At 44.6% G+C, this 25,890-nt stretch overlaps 1 protein-coding gene across 5 annotated transcripts in view; it reads left to right on the top strand.

Moving 5' to 3' along the window:
- anks1ab (ankyrin repeat and sterile alpha motif domain containing 1Ab) overlaps nt 1–25,890 on the top strand; it is a 39,228-nt gene that overhangs the window by 7,979 nt on the left and 5,359 nt on the right. The window contains exons 3-14 of one of the 5 annotated variants that reach the window (XM_061686838.1): nt 4,662–4,777; nt 12,512–12,610; nt 13,662–13,808; nt 16,756–16,863; nt 18,146–18,328; nt 19,597–19,734; nt 20,055–20,126; nt 20,198–20,281; nt 20,358–20,495; nt 22,092–22,268; nt 24,016–24,114; nt 25,510–25,607. In XM_061686838.1, the coding sequence (XP_061542822.1) occupies nt 4,662–4,777; nt 12,512–12,610; nt 13,662–13,808; nt 16,756–16,863; nt 18,146–18,328; nt 19,597–19,734; nt 20,055–20,126; nt 20,198–20,281; nt 20,358–20,495; nt 22,092–22,268; nt 24,016–24,114; nt 25,510–25,607 (1,459 nt within the window). Of the gene's footprint in view, nt 1–3,466; nt 4,189–4,661; nt 4,778–12,511; nt 12,611–13,661; nt 13,809–16,755; nt 16,864–18,145; nt 18,329–19,596; nt 19,735–20,054; nt 20,127–20,197; nt 20,282–20,357; nt 20,496–22,091; nt 22,269–24,015; nt 25,795–25,890 lie in introns of those variants that run through there. The other 4 variants (XM_061686842.1, XM_061686839.1, XM_061686841.1 and 1 more) reach the window with 4 other exon arrangements.

The following is a 25,890-nucleotide window of genomic DNA, read 5'->3' as shown; positions in this document are numbered from 1 at the left end:
GCAACATACACACTCACGGTAAACCATTTATTTTTAAGGGTAATGTAAGTGTTTGGGAATCATCGTTTATTATATTTACGTTTTAAACTATTAATACGGGCAATTATACATTTTTAGATTGTCAATTATTCCCAGATTTCTTTTTCTGCTACTTGCGGCTGGGTTTGGCCCCTAACTCACCCCTGCAAATAAGCAGGAGTTTACCCTTGATAGCGACGAAATGCTTCATGCGTTTATACGAGTTCTTCAGATCCATAATATTGTCATTTCATATGTACTTGTGGCTAAAAAGCAAAGCGTGGAGAGTCTCTGTCACTGAAACGCACCGGTGTGCAGCCAATGCATGGGCCATCATTACCAATAGCTTCTCAAATATCCTCTCTCGACTTTATTCTCACCAATTATCTACAGTGGCCAAGGGCAATCCGCTTCTGCCTTGACAATCACGACATGGTGTTTGTGGTTCGATTAAAAAATTTTTAAAAAAATAAAACAATACAGTATATGTGGAGCCTCAAAACGTTGTTTCCCGATATAGATATAGAATAGATGTAGAACATCAAGGGTAGCATTTTTTTCCGTTGCAACACCTCGGTCCACGTGCAGCAGGGAGTCGCCGGCAGTAATTAGTTCACGATCGTTCAGTTGCATCGCTTTGTGTGTGGCGGCTTGAGCTTGAGTTACGAGCTTGGCAACGAAATCAGTTACACTCGTAGGTCAAGGTAAGACGAGACATGCTTTTTCACTTGGATGACCTCATCTTTCATAGCATCACAGTCAAAAAAAAAAAAAAAAAAAGGTTGATACGTACTTTAGCAGGAAACCGATCCTGGTGAGAGATGAGGATGCAATCATCATATCGTGATTCTGGCCCACTTTCCCCTCCTGGATGAACAGAATTATGTCTCTCTTGTTGTCCCAAAGCAATGGAAGTTACAGGAACGGGGCGGTTGGTATTTTTAACAGGCTTTGTCTGGATGCGCTGGCGTAAAAAGCTCCTTTTAGTCAAGCTGTGGGGGTCTCACGCTGAATTAGAATTAGATCTTTCTTACTCGTTATTAGCATCTTAACTCGCCCATGCACGGCCTCATCTCCCTCAGCCGCAAATGAGCACTGGTGGGTCACGACCCTCCCGTCTCTCGTGGCCCTTTTTTTTTTTTTTTTTTTTACCTCATCACTAACATGGAGCAGCAGCACGGCCTGCCAATCAAACTGAAAGGCCACTCAATAGCCCCTCGTTTGGCCTTCCTCACTCGTCGCCATCTGGGAGGGCGATTGCGCGTGGCTTGAAAGTCTTCATAATCCCGCTTCAGATAACGCCAACGAGCACGGCCGCCGCAGTGAGCAGCAATGCATGATGGGATTTCCACTGCCTCGGCACCAAGAAGCTCTTACGGGATTTATTAGCAAATTCATTAAAAATCTCCACCCATCCATTTATTTATTTGCCACATACGGCTGGAACATTTAGCATCCCAGCGAACACCCTGGACTGATTACCTGTCAAACACTTGCAATTTATATTTGCATCCCTGTACATCAAAGACTATTAAGACTCTTCACAGAGCCGACACGTACGTTTTTGGAGAAACATCAAAGACACGTTAGTTTTCAGGACCCCGACAATCTAGGCAAACATCAAAGACAATTACGAGTCTGAGTTTGTTTTTGTAAACATGTAAGACAATTTAGACCCTTCCAAGTATCAAAATGTAGTTGTTGGGTGAACATCAAAGACAAGTTGAGAGTCTTCATTGAAATGAAAGCGTAAGACTTGAAATGACCAAATATACATTTTGGTCAATGATGATATTTTTTTCCTTTTCATGTTAATGAAGTTAATGTTAACAATTGGTACGTGTACATTTATGATGCAAGGTAGTGTCAAATAACTCTTCATGCAACCTCTGGAGACCATAAATCTCATAATAATGTATAACACAGGGAACATTTATGGGTCTACGAGGTGATTTAGGTTGTTTTTGTGTCAACCAAAATTCTCAATTGACAATTTAGAGACTTGGATTGACAGAATATTGCTGCTTTATGTTACTTCTGACCTCAGCAAGTTGATCTTGTCTATTATTTACTCTCCATCGGGTCGCGTCTACGCACACATTTTTGGTGCATGTCCCTCAGTCTTGAGGATGAACTACTGAAGCGTTGGCTTGTTTTTCGCTGACCCCTGTTGCGTTTTCCCATTTTCTGTCCGAACCGTACAGGCAAATCGTTTTTCCATCTAATAATCTAATCTAAAATAATCTCTACACAATCACCATGCTTTGTACACCATATATTACGTGGGATATACCATACCATGTTTATTTTTAGGTTTGGAGCTACCGTAGTAATACTTAATGCTATTAAGATCAAAGTCTCCCCAGACTGTCTTTTTTTCCTTTTTTTTTTTTTACATAAGATCCAACCTGCGAGCGTGTTCTCGAGCGGATGATGTGAGAATACGGTCCGACACGACAGGAGTTTGACTACTGCCTGTCATGCAACTCACTTCTGCAGTGCAAATAAGAAAAAAACGTAATACCTCAAATCAAGGCGAAATATGCTTGCTCTTTGTCAAGATATTTCTTCTTACTAGGCAGTTTTTGTGTAAGATTATTTCATTTATTTGTCTGTGGTGTGAGCCACACGCTCAATGATGTGTGCTGCCGTGTTTCATGACTTCCCTCGAAGCGTCTGCGTTATGTGGACCTAAATACCGACGATATCAAGCGAGGAGGTAACGCCGTCGATGAGCGAACCTCCGGAAGCCTGTTAGCTCGCGAGCTAGCTGGTGGCTAGCGCCGCACGTTGAGGCGCTGAGAGCCCCGCGACAACTTGGTGGGCTATATTCCAGCCAGCGGAGGCTTTGAGCGAATTTATTTCTGCAGCTCAAACTGTGAAGGCACTGAGGTTATGCTTAGAGGTATTTGATTGACATTTGAGCAGGACGTGGTTTCAGCGCATTCGGGGAACACGGCCACAGCGTTCGTGAGTGGTGACGACGGCTTGACTTTTCACGATTTTCAAGCCTCATTTTTTTTGGGCTCATTCAAATTTGGCAGGGTTGTTAACAACACTCCTCTCTGTTTTGTGTTAAATTTAGAAGACATTTGCTGTATTTTTCACTTGACAGGAATTTCAAATTATTCCAAATTTCATCACTTTTTTTCTTGTTCTTTTAAGCCACCACCACGCCCCCCCCCCCGTACCCCTATCGACCTCGTAAACATTTGTGCCATTTGATGAGCTTCTTTGTTCCAGTCAACCCCACTGTGTTCACCTTTGAACATGACAGTCAATGCATTGTTGTTGGTTTTTTTTCTTGTTTTGTTCTACCTATGATGTCCTTTCTGCACCGGTAAGATCAGGGCACCTCTGCATGTGCATCTCGAATCAGTTAGAGCGCAAGGGAGCGAGCGAGAGAGCTAGAGAGAGAGAGAGAGAAAGAGAGAGAGAGAGAGAGAGGAAAGCGTAAGGCGAGGAGGGGTGATTACGTGGAGCAGCACCCCATACGGCAGCCCTGCAGTGCGATCTGGAAAGAAGGGGGCTTGGAGATTGGCTGCGCAGAGAGCCAGAGAGACGAGGACTGGGAGGCTGTGCGAAAGAGCAGGGATGAGACCTAAGGTATAGAGATAGAGCGAGGGGAGACAAGGGAAAGAGGGGGGGGGGGGCATGATCTTTGCTTCCAGTCGTGGGGGACAACAACAGCGGTGGCGGTGGGAGACCGAGGCAGGTCGGGAAAGCGGCCGGGTCGTCATGCCCTGTGAGCAGTGAGGCGCTCGGTGCGCCCCCCTCAACCCGCCATTCCAGCAGGGGTGGGCATGCAGCAAAGCGGCGGCGGAGGAGCCAGGTGGGCTGCGGCGCTTTACATCTTCTTCTTCTTCTTCTTCCCGTCATCGTCGCAGACGCTCCGGGGGACGAGCGGCGTCGTGTGAATGCCTCCCAGGACTTCCGACCTCCCCTTCGGGATTATGAATTGAGGAGTTGAGGAAGGGTCCGATCCGGCGGGATTTTACAAATACGACTACCTACCTACTTCACCTTTGTGGCCCCCCCACAAGAAAAAAATGTTTACGCCGGTACCTCAAGTGTACTTTACGAATGCTGCTCCCTTGCTCGTACGAGCCGTGCCCTAGCTCTCAAAGCGCTTGACCAATGAAGCCATGGGACTCAGGCAGAGCTTTACAAGTATGTGGTGACCACCCCTCCGACCCCCCCAACCCCCCCACCCCCCAACCCCAACTTTAGGGATAGAGTGTGTTGCTGTGTGAATACCAATGTTTTTTGTGATTGCTTTGGAGCGGCTAGCCTCTCCCATGTTTGCACCCGCTCGTCTGCTTCGTGGGCCCAGTTTAGCCCGAATTTGTCAGACGGGTTTCCCGCTCTCCCTTCACTCTCGCCTGACCCGTTAAGCCTCGTTCGCCCCTAACCGGCGTCCCATCCTTTCCTCCCGTGTCCTACCACGCGGGGTGGAAACCCCGAACCCCGTGTTTTTTCCCAGCCCCGGACCCTGCTTCCCCCGAGAACGGCCCGGTGCCGCCGCACTCGGCTCTGCCCGCGCTGGCCGAGGATGATGTGGCAGTGCCACGTGTCGTCCTCCGAGTGCCGCTGCTACCGGCTCAACGGCTTCTCGCTGCTCAAGCGCTTCCCTCTCTCGGCAGATGGGGCGTGCGGCAAAGCCCTGGACCAGCCGGTGGGCGAGTGGCTGGAGCGAGCCGGGCTGCCGCAGTACGAGGGCAAGTTCCTGCTCAACGGCTTCGACGACCTGCGCTTCATGGTGAGTCAACTGCAAGGACGGGACCTCTGCTTCCTACTCTTGTCACCCTCTAGCGCCACCCGACGTCTACGCCAGGGGCGGGCGAACTTTTGCGGTCGGGGGGGGCTGCATTTGATTTTTGAAAAGGGACAGATGGGCCAGTTGAAATGTATATCATATCATGATATATATATATATATATTTGTCTCAAATAGTTTAATCATAAATCCAAAATGTATTATAATTTATATGAAATTTAATTGTAATTATTTAATACCAGAAACGATTTTTCCCATTTTGTTATTTACAATAAATACATTAACCATCCATCCATCCATTTTCTTTACCGCTTCTCCTCACTAGGGTCGCGGGCGTGCTGGAGCCTATACCAGCTATCATCGGGCAGGAGGCGGGGTACACCCTGAACTGGTTGCCAGCCAATCGCAGGGCACACATTCTATTCTATTATTTACATTAAATCAATTCACCAATTTTTTAATAAAATAAATGTAAAATACTTTAAATGTACATGTTAAAATGTTTCATTTTACTAATATATTTTTGCATATAATTTAGAATAAATCAATTAACCAACTATTTAACCAGATGAATTAATTTAGTAAATATATATGAACAAATAAACGGCTCGGTGAACGACTGGTTAGCACATCTGCCTCACAGTTCTGAGGACCGGGGTTCAATCCCCGGCCCCGCCTGTGTGGGGTTTGCACGTTCTCCCCGTGCCTGCGTGGGTTTTCTCCGGGTACTCCGGTTTCCTCCCACATCCCAAAAACATGCAAGGTAGGTTCATTGACAACTCTAAATTGTCCGTCGGTATGAGTGTGAGCGGGAATGGCAGTTTGTTTCTATGTGCCCTGCGATTGACTGACGACCAGTTCAGGGTGTAGCCCGCCTCTCACCCAGAGATAGCTGGGATAGGCTCCAGCACGCCCGCGACCCCAGTGAGGATAAGCGGAACGCAAGATGACTGAATATGAACAAATACATTTTAATGAACCCATTTTAGGAAAACAGCAACTAAATGATGAAATATTCCTGTATTTTGGCTCATGGAAACGCACGGTGGGCCAGCATAAGGAAGCGAGCAGGCCGTAAGTGGCACGCGGGCCAGACTTTGCCCACCCCTCTTTGCTACTCCCTCCTGCCTCCTCTTCACCTTCGTGTAATGCATGACCCTGCCGAGATTGACGATGATGATCTCCTCCACCCCCTCCTCTTCCTCCCAACCCGGAGCATAGGCCGCCATCGTTGGCGAGACAAACGGCCATCAAAAGCCATTAACTTTTTCCCCGCCATTAACAATGAGATGATCTCATTGCACAGTCCTCCCAGCTCGCTCTGAACGCACTGCAGCTTCTTCCGGAAACACTCTGCATGCTCCCGTTATGTTCTGACTTCACTGAGCAACCAAGTGTTACAAGCTTATGCAAGTCTGCGCATCCAACAAAAACTCAATGCAGCTCTGCTTACCTTTTCTCTTCAACATGATAACATGGGCGTTGCACATGGGGAGGGCTGTAGGCGCCTTTACATGATCGTGTTTCACACGGTGTAGTCCGGCGGCTGGACCTTGAAAGTGGCTCAGGATCTTTGCCCAGCCTAGCTGATCATGTCATGGGTGAAAAAACTCTGTGTGGGGGAGGGGATTATGTAAATTAGTATGACTGTTATGTAACAATGCTGTAGAGTGCTAATGTTTAAAAACATTTGCTCGTGGTTTTCGGGGCACTAGAACAGAGTAATGACATTTGAGATACTGTTGTTTGTTGTTTTCGGAACGAATTAAACTTGTAAGTCAAGGCGCCACTGTATTTGTATACAAGCAATTAAAAAGTGGGACGGATGGATGAAATTTCCATATGATGTTCCCTTTAAATTACGAGCACATAAATTGGCCCATCTGGAAAATAAGGCCGTCCGCAGCGTCTCCACCTTAATTACATATTGATCAATTCATTTAACTGCACCTCACTGCTCACAGTATGACTAAAAGCATTATCGTGTTCTATTTGTTTTTATTTTTTGAGGGGTAAATTGTAAGAAAACTCGCCTTTGACGTCGTTTGCTCCCCCGGGCCAAACGATGGCCGACGCGCCGTAAATAACAGCGCCCAGAGGGGCTCCGAGCGAGCGTTTGAGCTGCTGTGGGGTTACGTCATCTTGTCACGCTGGAGCTCAGCTGAGCGTGGGCGTGGAGGGGAGCTGCTCCATGACCTCTTTAGCGTACAGCCCACAAACACTGTGGCATGAAGCGGCCCTTTGAAAGAAAGCGCTCGGCTACCAATATTCTCGTTTTTCCCGGTCATGTCAAACTGTGGTCATCGTGTCGGGCACTTGTTGCTAGGCAGAATTCAAGAGGCACAACCGTTGCCCCCCCTCAATAAGAAAACATTGGCATACACCACTCTTGCTGACTCGCTGTTTCCATGGTTGGGTGAGCCAAAGGGCCAAGCTGCGCAACACAGACGAGAAAGGACAGGACGAGGGGGCAGGAACACAGAAAATAAACGACAAGAAAGAGATTTTTACGACTGCTAAGTATTTACAGAACTTTCGTTATCGACATTTACTTTGTAAACGAGTCCCTCCTTTATAAAAAAGCGATCTCATGCATTGTCCCACTTGCCCCATTTTAAAACTTAACTAAAACAGGAGAATTGAGCTCGCTAGCATGTGCGGCTACGCAGACCTGTAGAAGTGCTTGCTCTGCACTGTTGCTCGGTAGAATTCAAGGGGCACAACCATTGTCTCCCCCAATCCATTTTTTTTTTTAAACCAAGCCAGGTGGAGCTGTCGCACAAAGCAGGGAGAGGCAACAAGAACACAAGAAAAACAATAACAAAGAAGGAAATACTTGTGTATGTAGCATACTGTATATAATATTGAAAATATGTTTAAATCGTATTTTTAGCACTAGAGGAATTTAGAGAAGTCTGTTTGGATACTAGCGGCACGGTGGCCGACTGGTTAGAGCGTCAGCCTCACAGTTCTGAGGTTCAATCCCCGTCCCCGCCTGTGTGGAGTTTGCATGTTCTCCCCGTGCCTGTGTGCGTTTTCTCCGGGCACTCTGGTTTCCTCCCACATTCCAAAAACATGCATTAATTGGAGACTCTAAATTGCCCGTAGGCGTGACTGTGAGTGCGAATGGTTGTTTGTTTGTATGTGCCCTGCGATTGGCTGGCAACCAGTTCAGGGTGTACCCCGCCTCCTGCCCGATGACAGCTGGGATTGGCTCCTAGTGAGGAGAAGCGGCTCAGAAAATGGATGGATGGATGTTTGGATACTCTCATTTTGAAAAATTAGTCACTATTCTATAACAGCGCCAAATACTGGATCTGGAGGGGCAGTGTCCCACTTGCCCCAATTGTAAATATTAAAAGTAAAAATTTTACAGAGAAAATAATTTGAAAAAGTGCACTGACAAGCATTGGTCTGAATACATTCGCAAATGAGTGACTTATCTACAACAGTGCCATCTGCTGGTAATGCTTGGGCAATGTCCCCATCATTACACACTTTTCTTTGAGAAGTCGATTGCTGACTGAATATTTTTTTGACCGACATTAGTCCAAATAAAATGTACGGATCGTAAACCCCTCCCATGTACGTCATGTGCATTCCAAGACTGATCTAAAATCTGATTTCAATGAGATAAATATAAAGCTGAGAAAGTGTCCCGACATTCGATGGGATAATTCTGTGCAGGATGGAAGATTTCCCAAACATAATGTGTTGCAGACTACGGGTCATTAAGCTTTCCGGTGTTCATGTGTGTATGACGCCTCATGTGTCTGCTGGACCTGACGCGTCGGTGAGATAAATGATGGGCTCGGCGAGGCAAACGAGCAACGCTTAAAGCACGCCGATGCCACGCTTGTAAACAACGGCAAAGGTCAGACGAATCAGGCCGACGGGACGGATGTTTCATCGCATGCCCTTTAACGCGCTGCCAGATTCGTCAATATCGTCAAGCAAAGGTTCTCCAGTAGGGGGCGGCGCAGTTCTGATTCGCTTTGGAACTTTGAGCCTCATGTTGCGTTTGTTTCGTGGGTCAATGTGAGCCGCTGCAGTTATCATGTGAATATTGGACAAGCCCAGCAATAAAATCTAACATTTAATAATTAAAAAATAACAACAAAAATGTCATGTTGTGGGTCAAATTGCCCCCTTTTAGTCTAAAAATGTGGAAAAATGTAAAAAACTTAAAATTTGGGTTTTCTTTTCACTCTACATATATTTTCCAAATTATTTTTAAATGAGCATGTTTTTGTCGTGATTAATCCTCCTCTTAGGTAAATTGAAAGTGAAACTGACAAGATTTAAACATTGAAAATCCAGAAGACATTTTTTTAAAAATACAAAGAAGGAGCAGATATTTTCCTGGCTTTTTTTGCTCTTTTTATTCCACAATATTGTTTTAAGTATGTATGTTTTAATTTGCATTTCTTCATGATTATAACCCTTCCTTTTACAGTGCATAGTGGGTCAAATTGGCACAATTTATCATCTGTAAATTAAAAAAAAGTTTCCAAATGTAAAAAACAAATTAAGAATACAGCTTCTTTGGTGGGCCTATTTTTGATCTTATTTAGAAATTGCTATTGAACGATTTCATTTTTTGTTTTTTAATGATTAATGCTCCTCTTACCCTGTATAGGTCAAACTGACCAATTTGAGAGGGTTAACTTATTTTTGTTCTTTTCTTTATTTAAAAAAATATATACATTTAAATGTGCGTGTTTTTTTTAAAGTTTAGAATAATTGCATAAATAGCCAATTCAATAATAATAATAATAAATAGATAATATAAAGAAGAACAGAACAAAGAGGTAAGGTATAGCTTTTTTCTTTTACATTCTAAGAATGTTTTGTCTACATTTTCAAACAGCAAACAGGTCAGTTTGACCCACAACATTAAAAGGACAGTTAATCATTAAAAAGAAATTACAAATCAACAAAATGACTTTAATACTAACTTTTGTTCAAAATTTACATCCCCCGCCGAATGGGATTTTTACAGGTCAATTTGGCCTGCAACATAAAAACAGGTTATCAAAAACCTGACTCTTCGCTTTGCACGTGAGTTTGAAGGTAGAGCAGTTCCGAGGCTCATTTTGAAGATTCGTGGCGGGCGAAGAGTCATCAGCAGAGATCCGGCTCCGCATGAGAAGTTCCCCCCGGCGTCCCGGCCCGCGAGCGCTTGAGCGGCAAGGCTCTCTTGCCGCCATCGCTCGTGACGACGGCGCCAAGAGGCAGCTTTGGAGGGCTCATCAATTACGAACAGCTGTGTGCCCATTGTCATCATTTTTACACAACGATTAGCATTTTCCCCTGGAAGTGGGTCGCCCGTTGTCGGTCCCATCTCCGGGCTGTTTACTTATTTATTTTTGAATTGTATTTATTAGCACACTTTGTTGCCGTTATGTCCGAGCTAATGTGGCAAACGGTCCACTGAGAATCGTCCGTGTCGCGCAGTCGCCTCGTGCCTGTCCACGATGAATATTGCATGCCATGGTGCTGCTGGGGAAAAAAACGCTCCAATGTGGACGTGAACAGTGCCAGTTTAAGCAGAATTTTATTTCATCTCCACTTGACTACTACAAATGCAACTGTAGCACTGGCGTGAACTGAAAGAATTGAGCAATTAAGGGACTGTTATGCCCTCGTATGTGGGCAAGGGGAGCTACAGCTACACAAATAGAGAGAGAGAGACAACATATACAAAAATATCAGTAAATAGTGAATTTGTGAGTATGTGACTATGAATATTACGTTTTTATACAATACAATTCTATTTATCTTTCATGAAAACAAAGAATTGCAATATTTTTCAGGGGCTAGAACCAATTGTCATTTCAGTTCATAACATGAGGGATAATTTTTTTGAGATATGAATGGATTGCGTTACGGTACGAACTAAACTCAGGAGTCAATGCACCACTTGTACAGGATGCAGTGTTCTTCCGTTATTTGCTATGGCGGGAAAGCACTCCTTTTCTATTAGACAGGGCTATAGGCTGACTAAAGCTCCTCCTCCTCACTTCAACATAGTTCCTTTGCACCAAGATGCCAGAAGATAGCGCCAAAGCAATACTTTTAGATGGGAAAGTGCTTTGACCTGAGCACAGAAACATCAAAATCGGTGAGATTTTCAACGAATTGTGAATATGCAGGGAACATTGTTTAGGATTTGATGTTCGGATCACTTATTTCATAAGTTTATAAAAAATCCTCACGCTTTTTGAGGGCCCCCTAGTGGCCAGGGGCCCCAAGCAGCCACTGAGTTGGCACATGCCTTCGGGCCAGCTCTGGACGTGAACACACAAAGCGGAACACATGTCTGAGCGTCGCCATGCTTCCGGAGCTCTTTCCAAAAATTGAAATAAAGATAATTTGGCGCACGGGTCAAGAGAGCGATGCTAATTTAGCGAACGCATGCAGCTAGACAGAGAAGCGCTAGCACGGTTTCATCATCAACATCATCATCATCGGTTAGTCGCCGCACATCATGTCAAAAGCGGCACGCGGTTCATTAGCTATGCAAGTACTCAAGCGTACATTTTCCCGTCACGTGACGTCAAAGACGACGACGAGCAAGAGTCTCCCGCGGCAGCGTCGAACTCGGGAGAGTCTATTTCGGGCCCTTATCCTGGATTTATGGCTTGCTACCATTTATTAATCGGGTTGCAGTGGGGCTCTGAGGCCGAGGCAGCGGTATGGAACAAAGACAGAACAGTTTAACATTCTTGGCCGGGAACAATCAATATGCAGCAGTACGCACTGGGGAGGGTAAAACGCTTAGCTGCACATTTTCCGCGCTCACTCTACGGATGTGTTCGAAGTCACTTCATATAGCAGTCTTGTAGAAAGAAAGCGGTACTTGGGTAAAAGTACAAGTACCTTAACAGAAAATGACAGTGGTAGAAGAAAAGCTTATCTTGTACAGTTTTACTTGAGTTAACCCACTAACTCCTAACCCTAAACCCTAAACCCCTAACACTAAACCCGAGTTCAGTCTGAATCTTTATGTGCAGTCGCTGCGTTCGGAATCATTCCCTCATTCCCTACTCCCTAATCACGCCATAAGGATTTTTAGTGGAATTTATACCAAACTGCAGTATATATAGTCCACTATATAAAAACATCTACAGTATATCTCTCTCCAGATGGAAGGATCTGCTTTAAGAACCACTAAATGTTCCTTGTTTCTTTCCCTGTTTCAATGAAGGCAGCTCGTGTGGATGCATCCACCGAGGCTTTCTTTGTTCCCGACGCGTCGCACCGCATCACATTGATCTCGCCGCGCCATGCACAATTTATTTGACTTCATTGTCCTCCCACTCACCTCATGTCAGGGGTGCGCTCAACACTCTGGTGTCGCATCCCGAACCACGTTGCACCCGACGGTAAGCCTGAAATGCAAAATGTACCAGGGGTGTAACAGTACAGTTGATGTTCGTATTCCAATTGGTCAGTACGGGACCCATTGGTACGTTACCACCATGGCTTGGAGCCCAGCAGAAGGATGCGCAGAAAGTCGTATGGCTCAGCAATTTTACCCAACTTAAGTGTACTGCCTGGTGGAATCGAGATTTGACTTCCTGTATGTCACGTTTCATGTAACGTTTCACGTCTTCACCAAATTTAGTGTCTTTTATATTTGCTTGCCATCATTCTTTTGCATGAGAGTGGTTGTGTTTATTTGTACGCATCTCCTGCGTTTGTGCACGTGCAGGGAAGTAACGTGATGGAGGACCAGGATCTCCGAGACATTGGGATCACCGACCCGGGACACAGGAAGAAAATCCTGCACGCAGCACGCGGACTGCCCAAGGTACTCCAAAGCCAGCAAATAAACAAACAAACTCACCTCACGAGTGAATAAATGTTCTCGGTTTCTGTGTGTTATGTTTGGATGTATTATTTTAAGAATTATGGTCCCCACAGGATGCACGTGGTGTCCGTCATTTGACATTTTGTGGCATTATTAAATGTCTGAGGCAGGCTACACACATACTGGCAATCGGGACAAATTTGACCATTTTCCCTTCCTTGCGATCAAAGTCAGCAAAGGCCCAATTGATGGATGGGGATGTTGTGTGGGGTATTATGTTAACAGTGATTTTTAAAAAATTTTTGGAATCTGCTGGGAAAATGACAAATCGGGGAGGGGGAAAAAAAATATTCTCGGCATGTGTACCAGTTTGAAGGTATACCGCGATTTTCACAACCACTGAAACTTCCTATCAGTGGTTTCGCTCTGACGCTACTCCATAAAGCTCAGGAGAGGAGAAGTACTTTTTCTAAGAAATACAAAAGTACTTTTCCTTTTGTACTACATTTTTCTATTTGGAAAAATTCAATTGGTTCTTGTATTTTTACATTTACTAATGGGCCTTCAGAGCACATTCCATGGAAAAAAAGTGATTTATAACATATTATAAATTCACGATTCATTCATTTCAAAATAATACATTTTAGAGCTCTAATTGCATAACCGTGATATCCTGAAACTGCAATATTTTTATTCACGGTTATCATACGGTTAGAATCTGATACAGGCCCATGCCTAGGGCCAACTATCCTAAATGTTAAAGGTTCAGTGAATCCATGGACTCCGTGGTTGTGACGTGAAACAGAACCATAGCTGGACACAAACTGAGGAGCAAATGGTTGTGTCCAGTGTTTGTATAACGCACGTCCTAATCATTAACAATAATAAAAATGGCATTGTGTAAAGTTTACAAACACGGCGTAGTTCACCAGAAAGGCTAACAGTTAGCCCGCTACAGGTAAAATGATCAAATATGTCCTGATTAGCGGTATGTGTGTACCGCGCTTAAGTGTGGTTAGAGGGACTCTCCCTTGTGACGTTCCTGCTGCAGGTCAAAGCTCTGGGCTGCGACGGTAGCACATCTCTGGCCTCGTGGCTGGACGGACTGGGCCTGCACGAGTATCTGCCCAACTTCCTTTCTAGTGGCTACCGCACACTGGAGTGCGTCAAGAACCTGTGGGAGCTGGAGATCATCAATGTAAGCGGCTGCCAGTGAACTACACAACACCATTTCAATACACACTCACAGTCCATCCAGAAAGTAGTCCACATCCACTTTTGCTACGTTACAGCCCTATTCAAAATGGAATAATTTCATTTTGGTCTTAACATTAAATAAACAACTCGGGGTGTGAAAAATGTGAAACATCACAATATTTACACTGCAGGGACGCGATAACGTATTCTGTAACGTCATGGCGGCCCTGGTACCAGCGATACCAGATATCAGTATCGGGCCGATACCGCCCTTATTTCAAGGTATCTGATACTCGTGAAGGCTGCCAATACCAGCTACTCATACTTAAAAATAAATGAATAAATTAATATCTGACAATGAGTAAGTCTTCCTCGCCAGTAGTTGCTTGACACATCAGCGAATCATCAAGTGCGTCGGAAAGAAAGAAAGATCTTTGTTAACAATCATCTGTCATTCTGTTCATTGAAATTGCATCAAAAGTACTCGTGTTATCGGTACTCGGTATCGGTGAGTAGTCAAGAGTAAATACTTTACTGAACATCCCTAGTCTACACTTCGTTTCAGAATCAGGTTTCAGATCAACAGTACAATTACACTACTTAGTTAGCGGTGTAATCGATATGAAAACGAGCCAGCTGTCTGTGGGTGATATTCAATGGCCTGGGGAGGTTATTTGGGTGCCTCATAAAAACCAGTGAATGTTTTAAAGTGACAATATCCCCTTATACAAAGCCACTTAGAGTAAGGATTAAACCGAGGTAAACCAAGGACACCCTGTATTCTGCTCTCTCGCAATTGGGTTTTTGCCCTTTTTCAACACCCTCGAAAGATGTTTTGTTTTTCGTGACTTACTTTAGCTCGGGTTACCATAAATAATTGACGATTTAGTAGAATTTGGCGAGGAAGTCACAATCATCCATTGTGGCAAAAATAACACAATCCAAGAAGTTCGCTTTCTCCTGGTGTTTTCTTTAGTTAGCGTGCTAACTGCCGAGCAGAGGTTGAGAACACGCAGCGTGTTGCCATGGTTACGTTCCGCAGACTTTCTTTAAGCGTCCCTTCTTTCCCCCCACCCCCTTTCTTTTTCTTCTTACATCTCCGCCACGCTTTGCAGCATCTCACGGCAAACCGAGTATTGCCGTGACCTACAAACCGCTTTACGTTCCCATACGCCATCTTTACACAACCTCTAACCGCCGTGGGAATGCGAGACTTCCAGACCAGTTCTTCCCCGAGACGGGATGAATAATTGAAGGCTTCAAATAAAAAGAGATGCACACGACGACGACGACGTCTGTAACGGAAGATCTAGTAGCGGCAAAGGGAATTGCGTGCGGAACTGTTAATAACAGGCACTAGTGTGCTAATAGGCAATTATGCTAATGTATACAATAGAAAGGAGTTTTGACTCCATAAAACTAACAACCTCTGACGACTATAATCACAGTTTAACAGGGAGGAACATGCATTGAGAAGGCCAGCCTCTTAAAATGCACGAAAAGAGGATTCAACTATCGTACGGGAGGGGTTTCGTGATTAAAATGAGGCATCGATTCAAATTACAACGCGTCAAACTGGAGTTGAAAAGTTCTGTATAAATGACAGAATCAATTGAATGTCAGATCTTTTTTTTATCTCAGTATAAAAAGCTGCTGCTGGTCTGGTGCCTCTGGTAAGTGCGGCTGTTTTGGTTAGCAACAGATTTAAACTGGTTTAGCTGTTCACACCTCAATGTGTGAAAAATAGCAACTAAAACCATTCAGGTCATTGCGTTTAACGCTTCCCTGACGGGAAGAGTGAGGCATCTCTTTTATTATTTGTTTATTACTTTACAAGTGACTTCTACTGGTGAACAGTTTAGTAGTTGTTAGTCGTCAGTTAGTTAGATCCTGTGGTCAGTCAGTTAGTTAACAAGTCGGTCAGTAAGTGTTCAGTCGGTCAATTAGTTAGTTTGTCGGTTGGTCAGTTGGTCAGTCAATCAGTCTGGTCATTAGTTTGTCAGTTGGGGAGGAGTAAATCAGTTACTGTGGTTTGCCAGTTTGTCAGAGTGAGTTAGCTGGTCAGTCAGTTAGTTTTTAGTCAGTCACTCAGCCAGCATGTGTGTTGGTCAGTCAATTAATCAGTTAGTAGTCAGTCAGTTATTGTGGTTAGTCAGTCAATCAGTGAATAAGTCAGTCACTTAGTTAGCCAGTTAGTGAGTTGGTTTGTTAGTCTTTAGTGAGTCAGTCAGTCAGTTAGTCAGCCAAGTGGTCAGTTTGTTGGTCAGTCATTCACTAAGTGAATTTATATGTTGGTCAGTCAGTCAGTTAATTTGCTTGACAGTTAGCGAGGAGACAGTTATTGAGTTACTGTGGTTAGTTAGTAAGTTAGGTAGCTACTCAGTGAGGAGGTTAGTTAGCTTCCAGTCAGTCAGTCAGTCAATTAGCTTGTCAGTTAGTTAGGGGTCAGTCCGTTAGTTACTGTGGTCACTCAGTTAGTTAGTTAGCTATCTAGTCAGTCAATTGGTTAGCCAGTCACTCATTCAGTCAGTTAGTTCTTTCAGTGATGCATCATTCAGTTAGTTACTGTGGTTAGTTATTTTATTAGTTTTCAGTAAGTCAGTTGGTTGGTGGAGTAGTCAGTCAATCAATGTGTCATTCAATGTTTCTTGGTGGTACGGCCTCTATTTGCGGTCATACTGTGTTTCCTATTTTGCAACCGTAACGGGCTCACTGGGTTATTTAAGCACGATGCACAAAGACGCCTCGTGAATTATGGAGCGTTCCCAGGAAAGAGACAGTAGCGTACTCCAAGCTGATGGTAAAACAGATTGAGACTGAATTATTGATGGGCAGTCAAGGGGGCTTGTGCCGCCGAGTCAGTGGGTTTTGGAGGCCACTCTTATTAGTTTTTGTTTGAAATGGCTGCTCGGAATGCCTTATTGGATGGTCTTTTTTTGCCACTGTAGGTGATCAGAGTGGGTCCGCTGGGCCACAGGAAGCGGATCATCGCCTCTCTGGCCGAGAGACCCTACGAGGAGGCGCCCTCCAAGTCCAGACGTCTGTCTCCTATCATGGTGAGGACTTCATCGCTCTCTGACTTCCTTAGACAGCACAAACAGGCGAAGCAAACCGTGACTCGTCATGGCTTTTTGCAGGTGGCAATTTTGTGGTTAGTGATTCTCAATGCTTCCACATTGTTGAAATGAACAGTATGTATTTTTTCTAATTCAAAAAAAGATTTTGCTCAGAATTGGAGATTTACTACTGTATGCTTAAGAGGAGTTAATAGTGTAAATATTGACTCCACCTCACATGAATTTGATCTATTTTCCAGTAAAAGTCTTTAAAGCTTTTGAGTTTTCAGCAGATAATGGAAAATTAAAAATATTCGTTAAAAATGCAGCAAAATGTGTAATTTTAAGATTTCCTTAACCGCAAACTTGGCGGAACTTCCGTAGTCAATTAGGCGATTCATTTTTAGCAACGAGTGCATCGGTCAAGGCCAAAATTGTATTTGCAACAAATAACATTGACAAATATGTCAATGTTATTTTCCATCCATCCATCCATTTTCTGAGCCGCTTCTCCTCACCAGGGTCGGGGGCGCGCTGGAGCCTATCCCAGCTATCATCGGGCAGGAGGCGGGGTACACCCTGAACTGGTTGCCTCAATGTTATTTTTTCCCAAATTAATATATAAATATATTTTTTTGTCAAAATGTCAGATATAAATAACACCAGCAAGAAAACAACACAGTGGGTTGCTTTGAGGCAAAAACTACTACGGCGAAGGAATAAAATGTTATCGCACCAATTGGTTTGTGGTACCCTGCATGGAAGGTCGCCTAAAAACACAAAACATTTCCTGCTCAGTGGAACCGGACCATTCAGGAAGACAATTTTCATCTGTCCCCAAACGTTTCAGATATGGGCAAAAAACTACTCAAGTAAAGCAAGAACTATCAATCACATCTTATTGCACCAATTGGTGGTTAATAAATGGAAACGTAGTGCAGCCCGATTTTTGGTAGTGTTTTGGACAGTTGAAAAACTAAGAACAAGACATGAAGTCAGGAAGACTGTTACCTGTTATTTTGGTACTTTTTTTATTTTTTACCCAATTTTTGACAATGGAAATGCAAAACGAAATAAAGGCTTACCATTCAGTAGAAACAGGACATTTTAAGACCGAGAACACAGCCAATAGAAACTTAGCGTTGTAATGTAACACGAATCACTGTTGTATTGTTGAGGATGAATGTTGGATCGCGATCAGGAAAGCTGAGGGCGACGCGGCTGTCTAAATATTGTTTCATCATCCCGTGACGTGTTTGCGTGCCTTTTCTATGCCTCTCAGTTCCACGACCTCCTGTCCCAGACCACTTGCCCCTTGGGCCAGATGGACCCCTACACCAGTCGCTCCATGGACATGCTGCTGCCCCCGGGCGAGGCCGATCGGCGCCGGCGAGGAGGAGGAGGAGGACCGGATCAGGACTGTAGCGTCTCTCTGCGTTCCTACTGTGAGCGGCCGCGCTCTGTCGTGAGTTCCTCCTTTGGTTTCGTCCTTTTATCCTTTCTTCTTGTAGTTCTACAACCACTCTCGAGCTTTACAACTTGAAATTGGACTTACTATTGTAGATATAAAAAGTCAAAGCACCCCTGTTCAAGTGCCAGGTTTTTGTTATATAAAACAAATGAGACCAGGATGAATCGTTTTTCCACCATTCTACCATAATGTGACCTATAACCTGAACAAATTGTTGGATTCGTTTGACAAGTTGATTTTTTTGAAATGTTTTCAAGAGGGGAGGTAAAAATAAAGAATTAACCAATCACATTCAACTCATGTTAAATGGGAGTCAGCACACACCTGGCACCTTTTAAAGTGCCCTAAACCCAAGCAAAGTTCAGCTGTTCTAGTAGGCTTTCCCTGACATTTGTGTAGTCACATCTTGCAGCAAAAGCCACAGTTCGCAGAGCGCTTCCTCTGCATTCGAGGGATCGCATTGTTCAAAAGTATCATTCAGGAGAAGACTACAAAAGAATTTCCAAGGCATTAAATATAAAATTAATATACTAATTTAGTTAGTTAGAATACACATGATATATAGTTTATAAGGTATTATTGTCATTTAAAAATATGATTGTATTATTCATGATATGATGTATATATTAAATGTTTTCTTTTTTAATTTGTATAATTGATTTAATATAATGACAATATAATGCATTTTTTATACGTTAACATTGATAACAACATTAAAACATTATACAAATAATAAAAAGAGCCAAAACATTAAAATAATAATAATAATCATCATGAGAATCATAAACAAGTACAAATAGTCTTATTTTAATTGTTATTCTTAATATTACTGCTAAGATTGATACAAATGAATTTCATTTTGTGACGATGGGTGCTTTTGAGGTTTTAACGAGGAAGCTGGTCGAGCTGCACAACATCGCAGCGAACGAAGGCGTCCGTCCGAAACAGATGTGTCACACGTGTCAGCGGCTGTCCTCGCTAGTGAGTTGACTTAACACGTGAACCCGGCCAACATCTGGGTCCCGCTGTCATGAACTCTAGCAGCTCTTACGTGACGTTTCGCTCGTTCCTCAGGTCAAAGCGCCAAGAATAACTCCACCGCCACCGTCAAATGTTAGCCTTCGCTAAAGGTCAAAAAGCGCGGCACAAACTCAAACAGTCACGCGTGTGCAACGCCAGAGGAAATCTTACTCCACTCGCACACCGTGCTGCCCAGATAGCAAACATTCAGAGTTTATTAATGAACGTGTCCGTCATCGCAGGACCGACACGGCGAGCGACACAAAGAATCTCGCGTGAACCTACGGCCGCCGAGCCACTCTGCTACCTACGCCACCGTGTCCGCATGGCACCACCAGCCCGAGAAGCTCATCCTGGACGCCTGCGGGTACGAGGCAACTGTAAGTCCCCCTAACCACTTTGATCATCAATATACTCTCACTGGACATGTCATTAGGTACACTTGCACAGTCTAATGACTGTACAAGAACTTACCAAAGAACAACTGCCTCTACAATCAGTAATGAACATTGTATGTCACTGGGACAATAGATTTGTATTTATTCATCTCAAATTTTGGACTTTGTCTTTTTTGTATGAATGAAATAATAAATATATAATAAATAACAAAATAAATCTCAATATCAATTAAAACGGAGCATTATTTATGATTTATTAAAGCTTCTTTGAGACCATCTGACCTGATGTGTTCTAACGGCAGTACTTAGGTTCAATGATAATCAGGGATCTACGGGGGATCGAATCCACACAAGATGCCTGTGCTAAAATTAGGGCAAGTATTCCTCAAAACATATCGATTTTTAAATCAGCATTATTTACAAAAGAGTGCTGTTTTCTTTGCAGAAATCAAAGGATTCCAGAAAGGGTCCTGTTGTTATTCTCTCCATTACCTACAGGGGGGTTAAGTTCATCGACGCAGCCACAAAGGTGACAAACGAGGAACGTCAGGGAGAGCCCACAGCTAGATTTGCGTTTATTGATTCCTTCCCGTCTCCTCCGTCAGGCTATAGTCGCAGAGCACGAGATTCGGAACATCTCGTGTGCCGCCCAGGACCCGGACGACCTGTGCACGTTCGCCTACATCACCAAAGACCTGAAGAGCGGCCACCATTTCTGTCACGTCTTCAGCACGGTGGAGGTGGTAAGAAGATACGCCCAAAACTGAAAACTTTTGAAAATTCATCCCTCAAAGCCAGTTTCACCAAGCAAGATGAACTCTTGTAGACTAGTCTAAAATGAGTAGATGCACACAAAAAAGCCATGCCCAAAAAGTTCTGATCTGGTTTGAAGCTGCAATTTTATAGTCATTTTGGCCAGTTCCAGGGATCCTTCAAAGACTAACTTGTCCCAGAGATTTTGTACAATTGATACCAAATTGTAACCATGTATTTCATGAAACTAGCCGCAAGGAATTTGAATGTGTGTCAGTATGTGTGGTAGAGGCAAACTGTCAAAGTTCGAAAGCTCACCATAAAACCCGAAAGTCTCACAAGGCCACTCCAAAATTCAGCCCCTAAAGCCAGCTTCAGTTAGCAAAATGAGATTTAGTTGACATTTCTATCATGAATAGACCTACAAAAATCTCTCAAGAACCCATGCCCTAAAGGAAACAGCAAGTCTGCCACTTTGGTTTGAAGCGGCCATTTTAGGGGCAAGCGGCGAGGGCTCACTCATTTCTGCTTGCAGCTTTAATAATTATTTGAGAGTTCCCACTGTGAAAGCAGCCTGTAGCTTCCTTCCTTCCTTGGATTGGCTTGTTGAACGGCTTGATTAAAGTGTCTCCCCCTGATAAACTTGACATTTACATGTACAACAGCTGCTCAGTTGTGGAGACATCTCGATTAGTCGCAAATATATAATTAACTTTACCTCAGGCTTAAGCTATTAAGAGTTGAGTGTTTTATAACAAGTCATCAAATTTTGCTGCCATGCTCCACCCACATACACTGGCAGTGCAGTGATGGAAACTAAAATGTTCGCAATTTAGCATCACCTTTCTGGGTCATGCGCCCCCAAGAAGCAGAGAAAATATTTGATAGTTTTCACAATTAAGCGTCTGTCTGGTACAGATGGTTGCAATTTGGTGGCAATCGAAAAATAATCTTCAGGAGTTGGAGGTGACCACTGGAAATGACCCGAAACTGGACGCTTCAAACCAAAATGGCAGACTTCCTGTGTCTTTTCGGGCATGGGGTCTTGAGATTTATTTGTGAGTCTACCTCATGATTGACGTCACGACCAAAATTCATGTTCCTAAGTAAAACTGGCCTTGAGGGTTGAATTTGGGAGTGGTATTATTAGTTTTCTTTCACCAAACTTTGACAGCATGGTCCTCTCACACGCAGTAAGAAAAACTAACATTTTTCACAATTTATCTTCCCCCATCTGTCTGGTAACCGTGGTTGACATTTGGTAGCAATCAGAAAAAAAAAATCTATCGGATGAATTTTTCTTTAAAGGACCCTTGTAAATACCAAAGTGACAGACTTCCTGTCTCTTTTCAGTGCTTGAGACTTTTTTGCGTCTACCTAATCTCGCAGTGCTAAGTGAAAGTCGGTTTGGGGGGGCTGAATTTTCACAAAATTCCCATGGGCACTACTGAGCCAATTTTTGTTAACATGGGAAAACCCTCAAAAAGGTGAATAATAAAAAAAAAGAATAATCACGACGAACAATCGAAGCTACCGCAATCGTCACGTTCATGACCATGTGACGAATACACGATCTCCTGACACAGACGCAGACATACGAGATCATCCTAACGCTGGGCCAGGCCTTTGAGGTGGCCTACCAGATGACCGTGCAGTCCAGGCAGAGACACTACATCCCCCACTTGTCCCTGGGCTCCGAGGTCGTCGAGACCAAGAGCAGCCGGCCCGTGTCGCAGGCGTGGAGCAGCATGAGGAGATCAGCCGTGAGTAGCGCCACACAAAGACAAAGACGAAGTCGAGGCACTATCGTAAATTAAAAGTTGGAAGAAAGACGGTCACAAGGGATAATTGCTAACGTAACATACCACCCATTCACAGAGTGAGTAACAGATTTGTTTTGTTCCTCAATATCTTATTTACCTAATGTTTGGAGTACGAAGAACTGCGTTTGGTGGGAGTCATCGTCCTAGGTCACTACTGAGTTTGTGGAGTTGTTGCCCACGCTGTTGACACATCGCAATTTCCAGCCAACTTGGCCTGCCAAACGCTGCCCCTCCCCCGGCCCATTTTTATTGTTCTAAAGGGGACATATTATGGAAAACAGACCTTTTAATGGCTTGTATACAAATGGTATAGCCTCTAGAGTGCCTGCCCACCCATCAAGTGTAAAATTACACAAACAAGTAAACGCTCCGTAAGCTCCCTAGTTCTGAAAAGGTGCCTATAAACAAGCCAATTCGGATGTTGCCAAATTTGGACTATACATAACACACTAAAGCCAAACGTTAAGCAACGCTATAATGTTGTTGAATGCACATATAAGCGTTAGCTATCAGCGCTTAGAGAATCCGCATATACTCGACTTTGTGTCATTCACAGATTCGCACACCAATTGACAAGTGTAACTTGGTGCTGAAGTGATGCCTCCACGAGTGAAAACCAATCCATGCTTTTACTGTTTTTAATAGACGTTTGCTTTTTCCTTCACACTCTGAGCTGTCACTTCCCCAAGGAGTAGCCGCTTGCCTCGTCCAAACCCCCTACCTCCGCCCAGCAGTAGAGGGGAGCAGACTGAAAAAACGTCTGATTTCAGAGGGGGTCTAAGAAGAGACGTTACTTCGACACACATTTTAAATTCTGAAGAAAATACATAATATGCCTCCTTTAAAACAAGTGGCAAAACATGAGGTGGGTGACATATTATAGGAGCGTTTTTTTATTTGTTTTGGCTCACTTCTGCAGGACCGGAGACAAGGGAAGGTACGGTGGCCATTAGGGACAAAAGGCATGGTGTTTGTAAAGATCGCCGTAATAAAAGCTGTGAGGAGTTAGCGGGCTACACACATACTGACATTTTCCCTCCCTTGCAATCAAAGTCAGATAATCGGACGTCTCTCAAAGATTATCTTCAGTGACTGTGGAGAAGACCATCGGGCCCCCCGACAATCCTAAACCTGTTCAATACTCACGATGGCAAATCCTTTTTTGTGTGGTCAACACAGAGTTGCTGAGCAACAGACTGCATGATAGTGACCTGAAACGGAATGCTAGCCAATCAGGAAGCTCGTGCTGTTGCTGGACACAAATAAAGGTTGTGTCCAGGTTGTATTGAGTGTCTCACAAGTCAATCACCACAATAAAAAATGGCAAGGAGAAGAGTTTGCCACCGCAAATCCACCATGCTGCCTCTCACAGGTCATCCTTGGTACTATGTAATACATCTGGTTTTGTCGTGTGTGGGGTCTGTGAAATTTAAAACAAAATTCATTCAGTTACAATTAGAGCAATCATGTTGTGAGTACCCCGCTTTCCACTACTTGTCAACTACTTTACCCTAAACGACAACTTTACCAGAAACCCTACCCAACTCCATACTTGACTTGAACTTTCCGATGCCCAAGTCCTCAAGCGCATTTAGGGAAGCATGTCACATGGTCGCAATGCTCCTGTCTGTCTTTTAACATGTTGTCCTTGTCTTCTTGTCTTCTTGGTGCCGCCACTGCCCCCCAGGGTGCCCCCGTGCTCGAATGCCGCTGCTGTCACTGTCACACGTGCACCACCCACCGTCCAACCTTCCTCCCGTTGCACTCCGTTAACTCCGGAGTCCAGGTCCTTCTCTTTCCTTGCCTCTACTCACCCCCCCGCTGCCATCGCACACCCGCTCACGAAGCCCTTCCCACGCCGCCGCCGCCCTGCTCATCTTCTTCCTTTCCCACCACCGCAGAGTCCATCTCCCTCTCGCACCTGTCATCACCATCTTACCTCATGGACGCCGTGAGCGCAAGTGTCGCAGTTTAGCAGTTTTAAAGATTGTGTTTGGTGGATGACTTCTTTCATTTGAATCGGAAGGGGAATGAGTGGAACCTGTGGGATGTGTGGTCAGTGTTTTTTGTGTGTGCCATAAATCCAGCTGTGGGTCAGGTTTGTGATCACCACAGGACTCCGAAGGACGGAAAAGACGCAGTGGATGTGCAAGTTGCGCAAAAAACCTTACTCCAAAAAGCCACCAGCGAAAAGAAATCTCTGAGCTTCGACTTAGACTTTGATACGACCCGGAGCAGCTAGTCAGCTAACTTGAGGCATCTGTGTAAGGATGCAGCAGCTCAGAGATGTAAGGCCAGCGAGACCATTTAGAGATTTGAAAACAAATAACATATACTTAAGTGTACAGGCAGTCAGTAGAGGAAGGCCAGAACAATTGTTATGTGCTCCTTCTTACAGTATGTGTTCCAGTTAAGAAGCAAGCTTCAGCATTTTGAAGCAACTGGAGACGTTTAAGGGAGGACTGGCTGACTCCAAAGTAAAGTGCATTACAGTAATCCATCTGAGATGTGATGAAGGCATGGGTTACTGTTTCAAAGTGCTGCTGTGTAAGAAAAAGACTTCAGCTTTGCCAGCTGCCTTCGGTGACAAAAGCTGTACTTAACTACCGCACCAATTTGCCAATCCAATTGAAAATCATTGTCCAATGATGTAAAGCCCAGGTTTGAGCGTGCTCGCCACAATAGATAAAACCATTCACACTCACACATATGGACAATTTAAATTTAAATCCTCAAGTGAACCTAACATGCATGTTGTGGGAATGTGGGAGGTTGCCAGACTAAACAGAGAAAACGAACAAAAGGAACACGTAAACTCCTCGCAGCGCGGCCCGAGCCGAGATTCAAACTCAGAACCTCATATCTGTGAGGCAGATGTGCTAACCACACAACAGTGTACTGTTTGGTGTGAACAATTGTTGTGTATTTCCTGCGTGAGTTTGTGGCATTATTGTTTTGGGGGTATTAGCGGCGCCTCACGGCGGCGGCCCGCGGAGCCTGTCAATCATCCATGCGGCGGATTGTGTGGCGATCTGTCGCAGATTGATCGCCGGGCTGTGGGGGGAGGGAGAACCTCCTCCACTGAAGCCCGTCTCACGCACTCCCTCTCGTCCCTCCTACCTCCCTCCCCTTCCCCGTACCCTCTTCCTCCTCCTCCTCCTCCTCCTCCTCCACCCGGCAGATCGACCCCATGGAGATGGACGCAGACATGCACTCCCTGGGCAGCACCTCCTGGCTCTTGGACCAGCGCGACGCCAGCAGGCGGCCCTTCAGCACCAAGTACGAGACCACCATATTCTGAGGCCCCCCACCCTCTCTCTCTTCCTCCGAATCCCACTCCCATATCCTGTGCAACCCCCCTTTGCATCCGGTTCGCAATCCACACACAGTTTGAGCCCCGTGCCTTCTCACTGTGACGGTGTAGCCACCCCTCAGGGCTGCCTCCTACTGCACCTCCACCTCCCCCCCCCCCCTCTTTTTTTTTTTGCCCTCCTACAAGGATCCCCCCTGGCTGCGACTGATGATGCCCCCCTGGACTGAGCTCATTTTTCCTTGCATCTCC

The sequence above is a fragment of the Phycodurus eques genome, chromosome 10 (assembly GCF_024500275.1).
Source record: "Phycodurus eques isolate BA_2022a chromosome 10, UOR_Pequ_1.1, whole genome shotgun sequence".
Lineage (NCBI taxonomy): Eukaryota > Metazoa > Chordata > Actinopteri > Syngnathiformes > Syngnathidae > Phycodurus > Phycodurus eques.
This window is presented reverse-complemented; position numbering and strand designations above follow the sequence as displayed.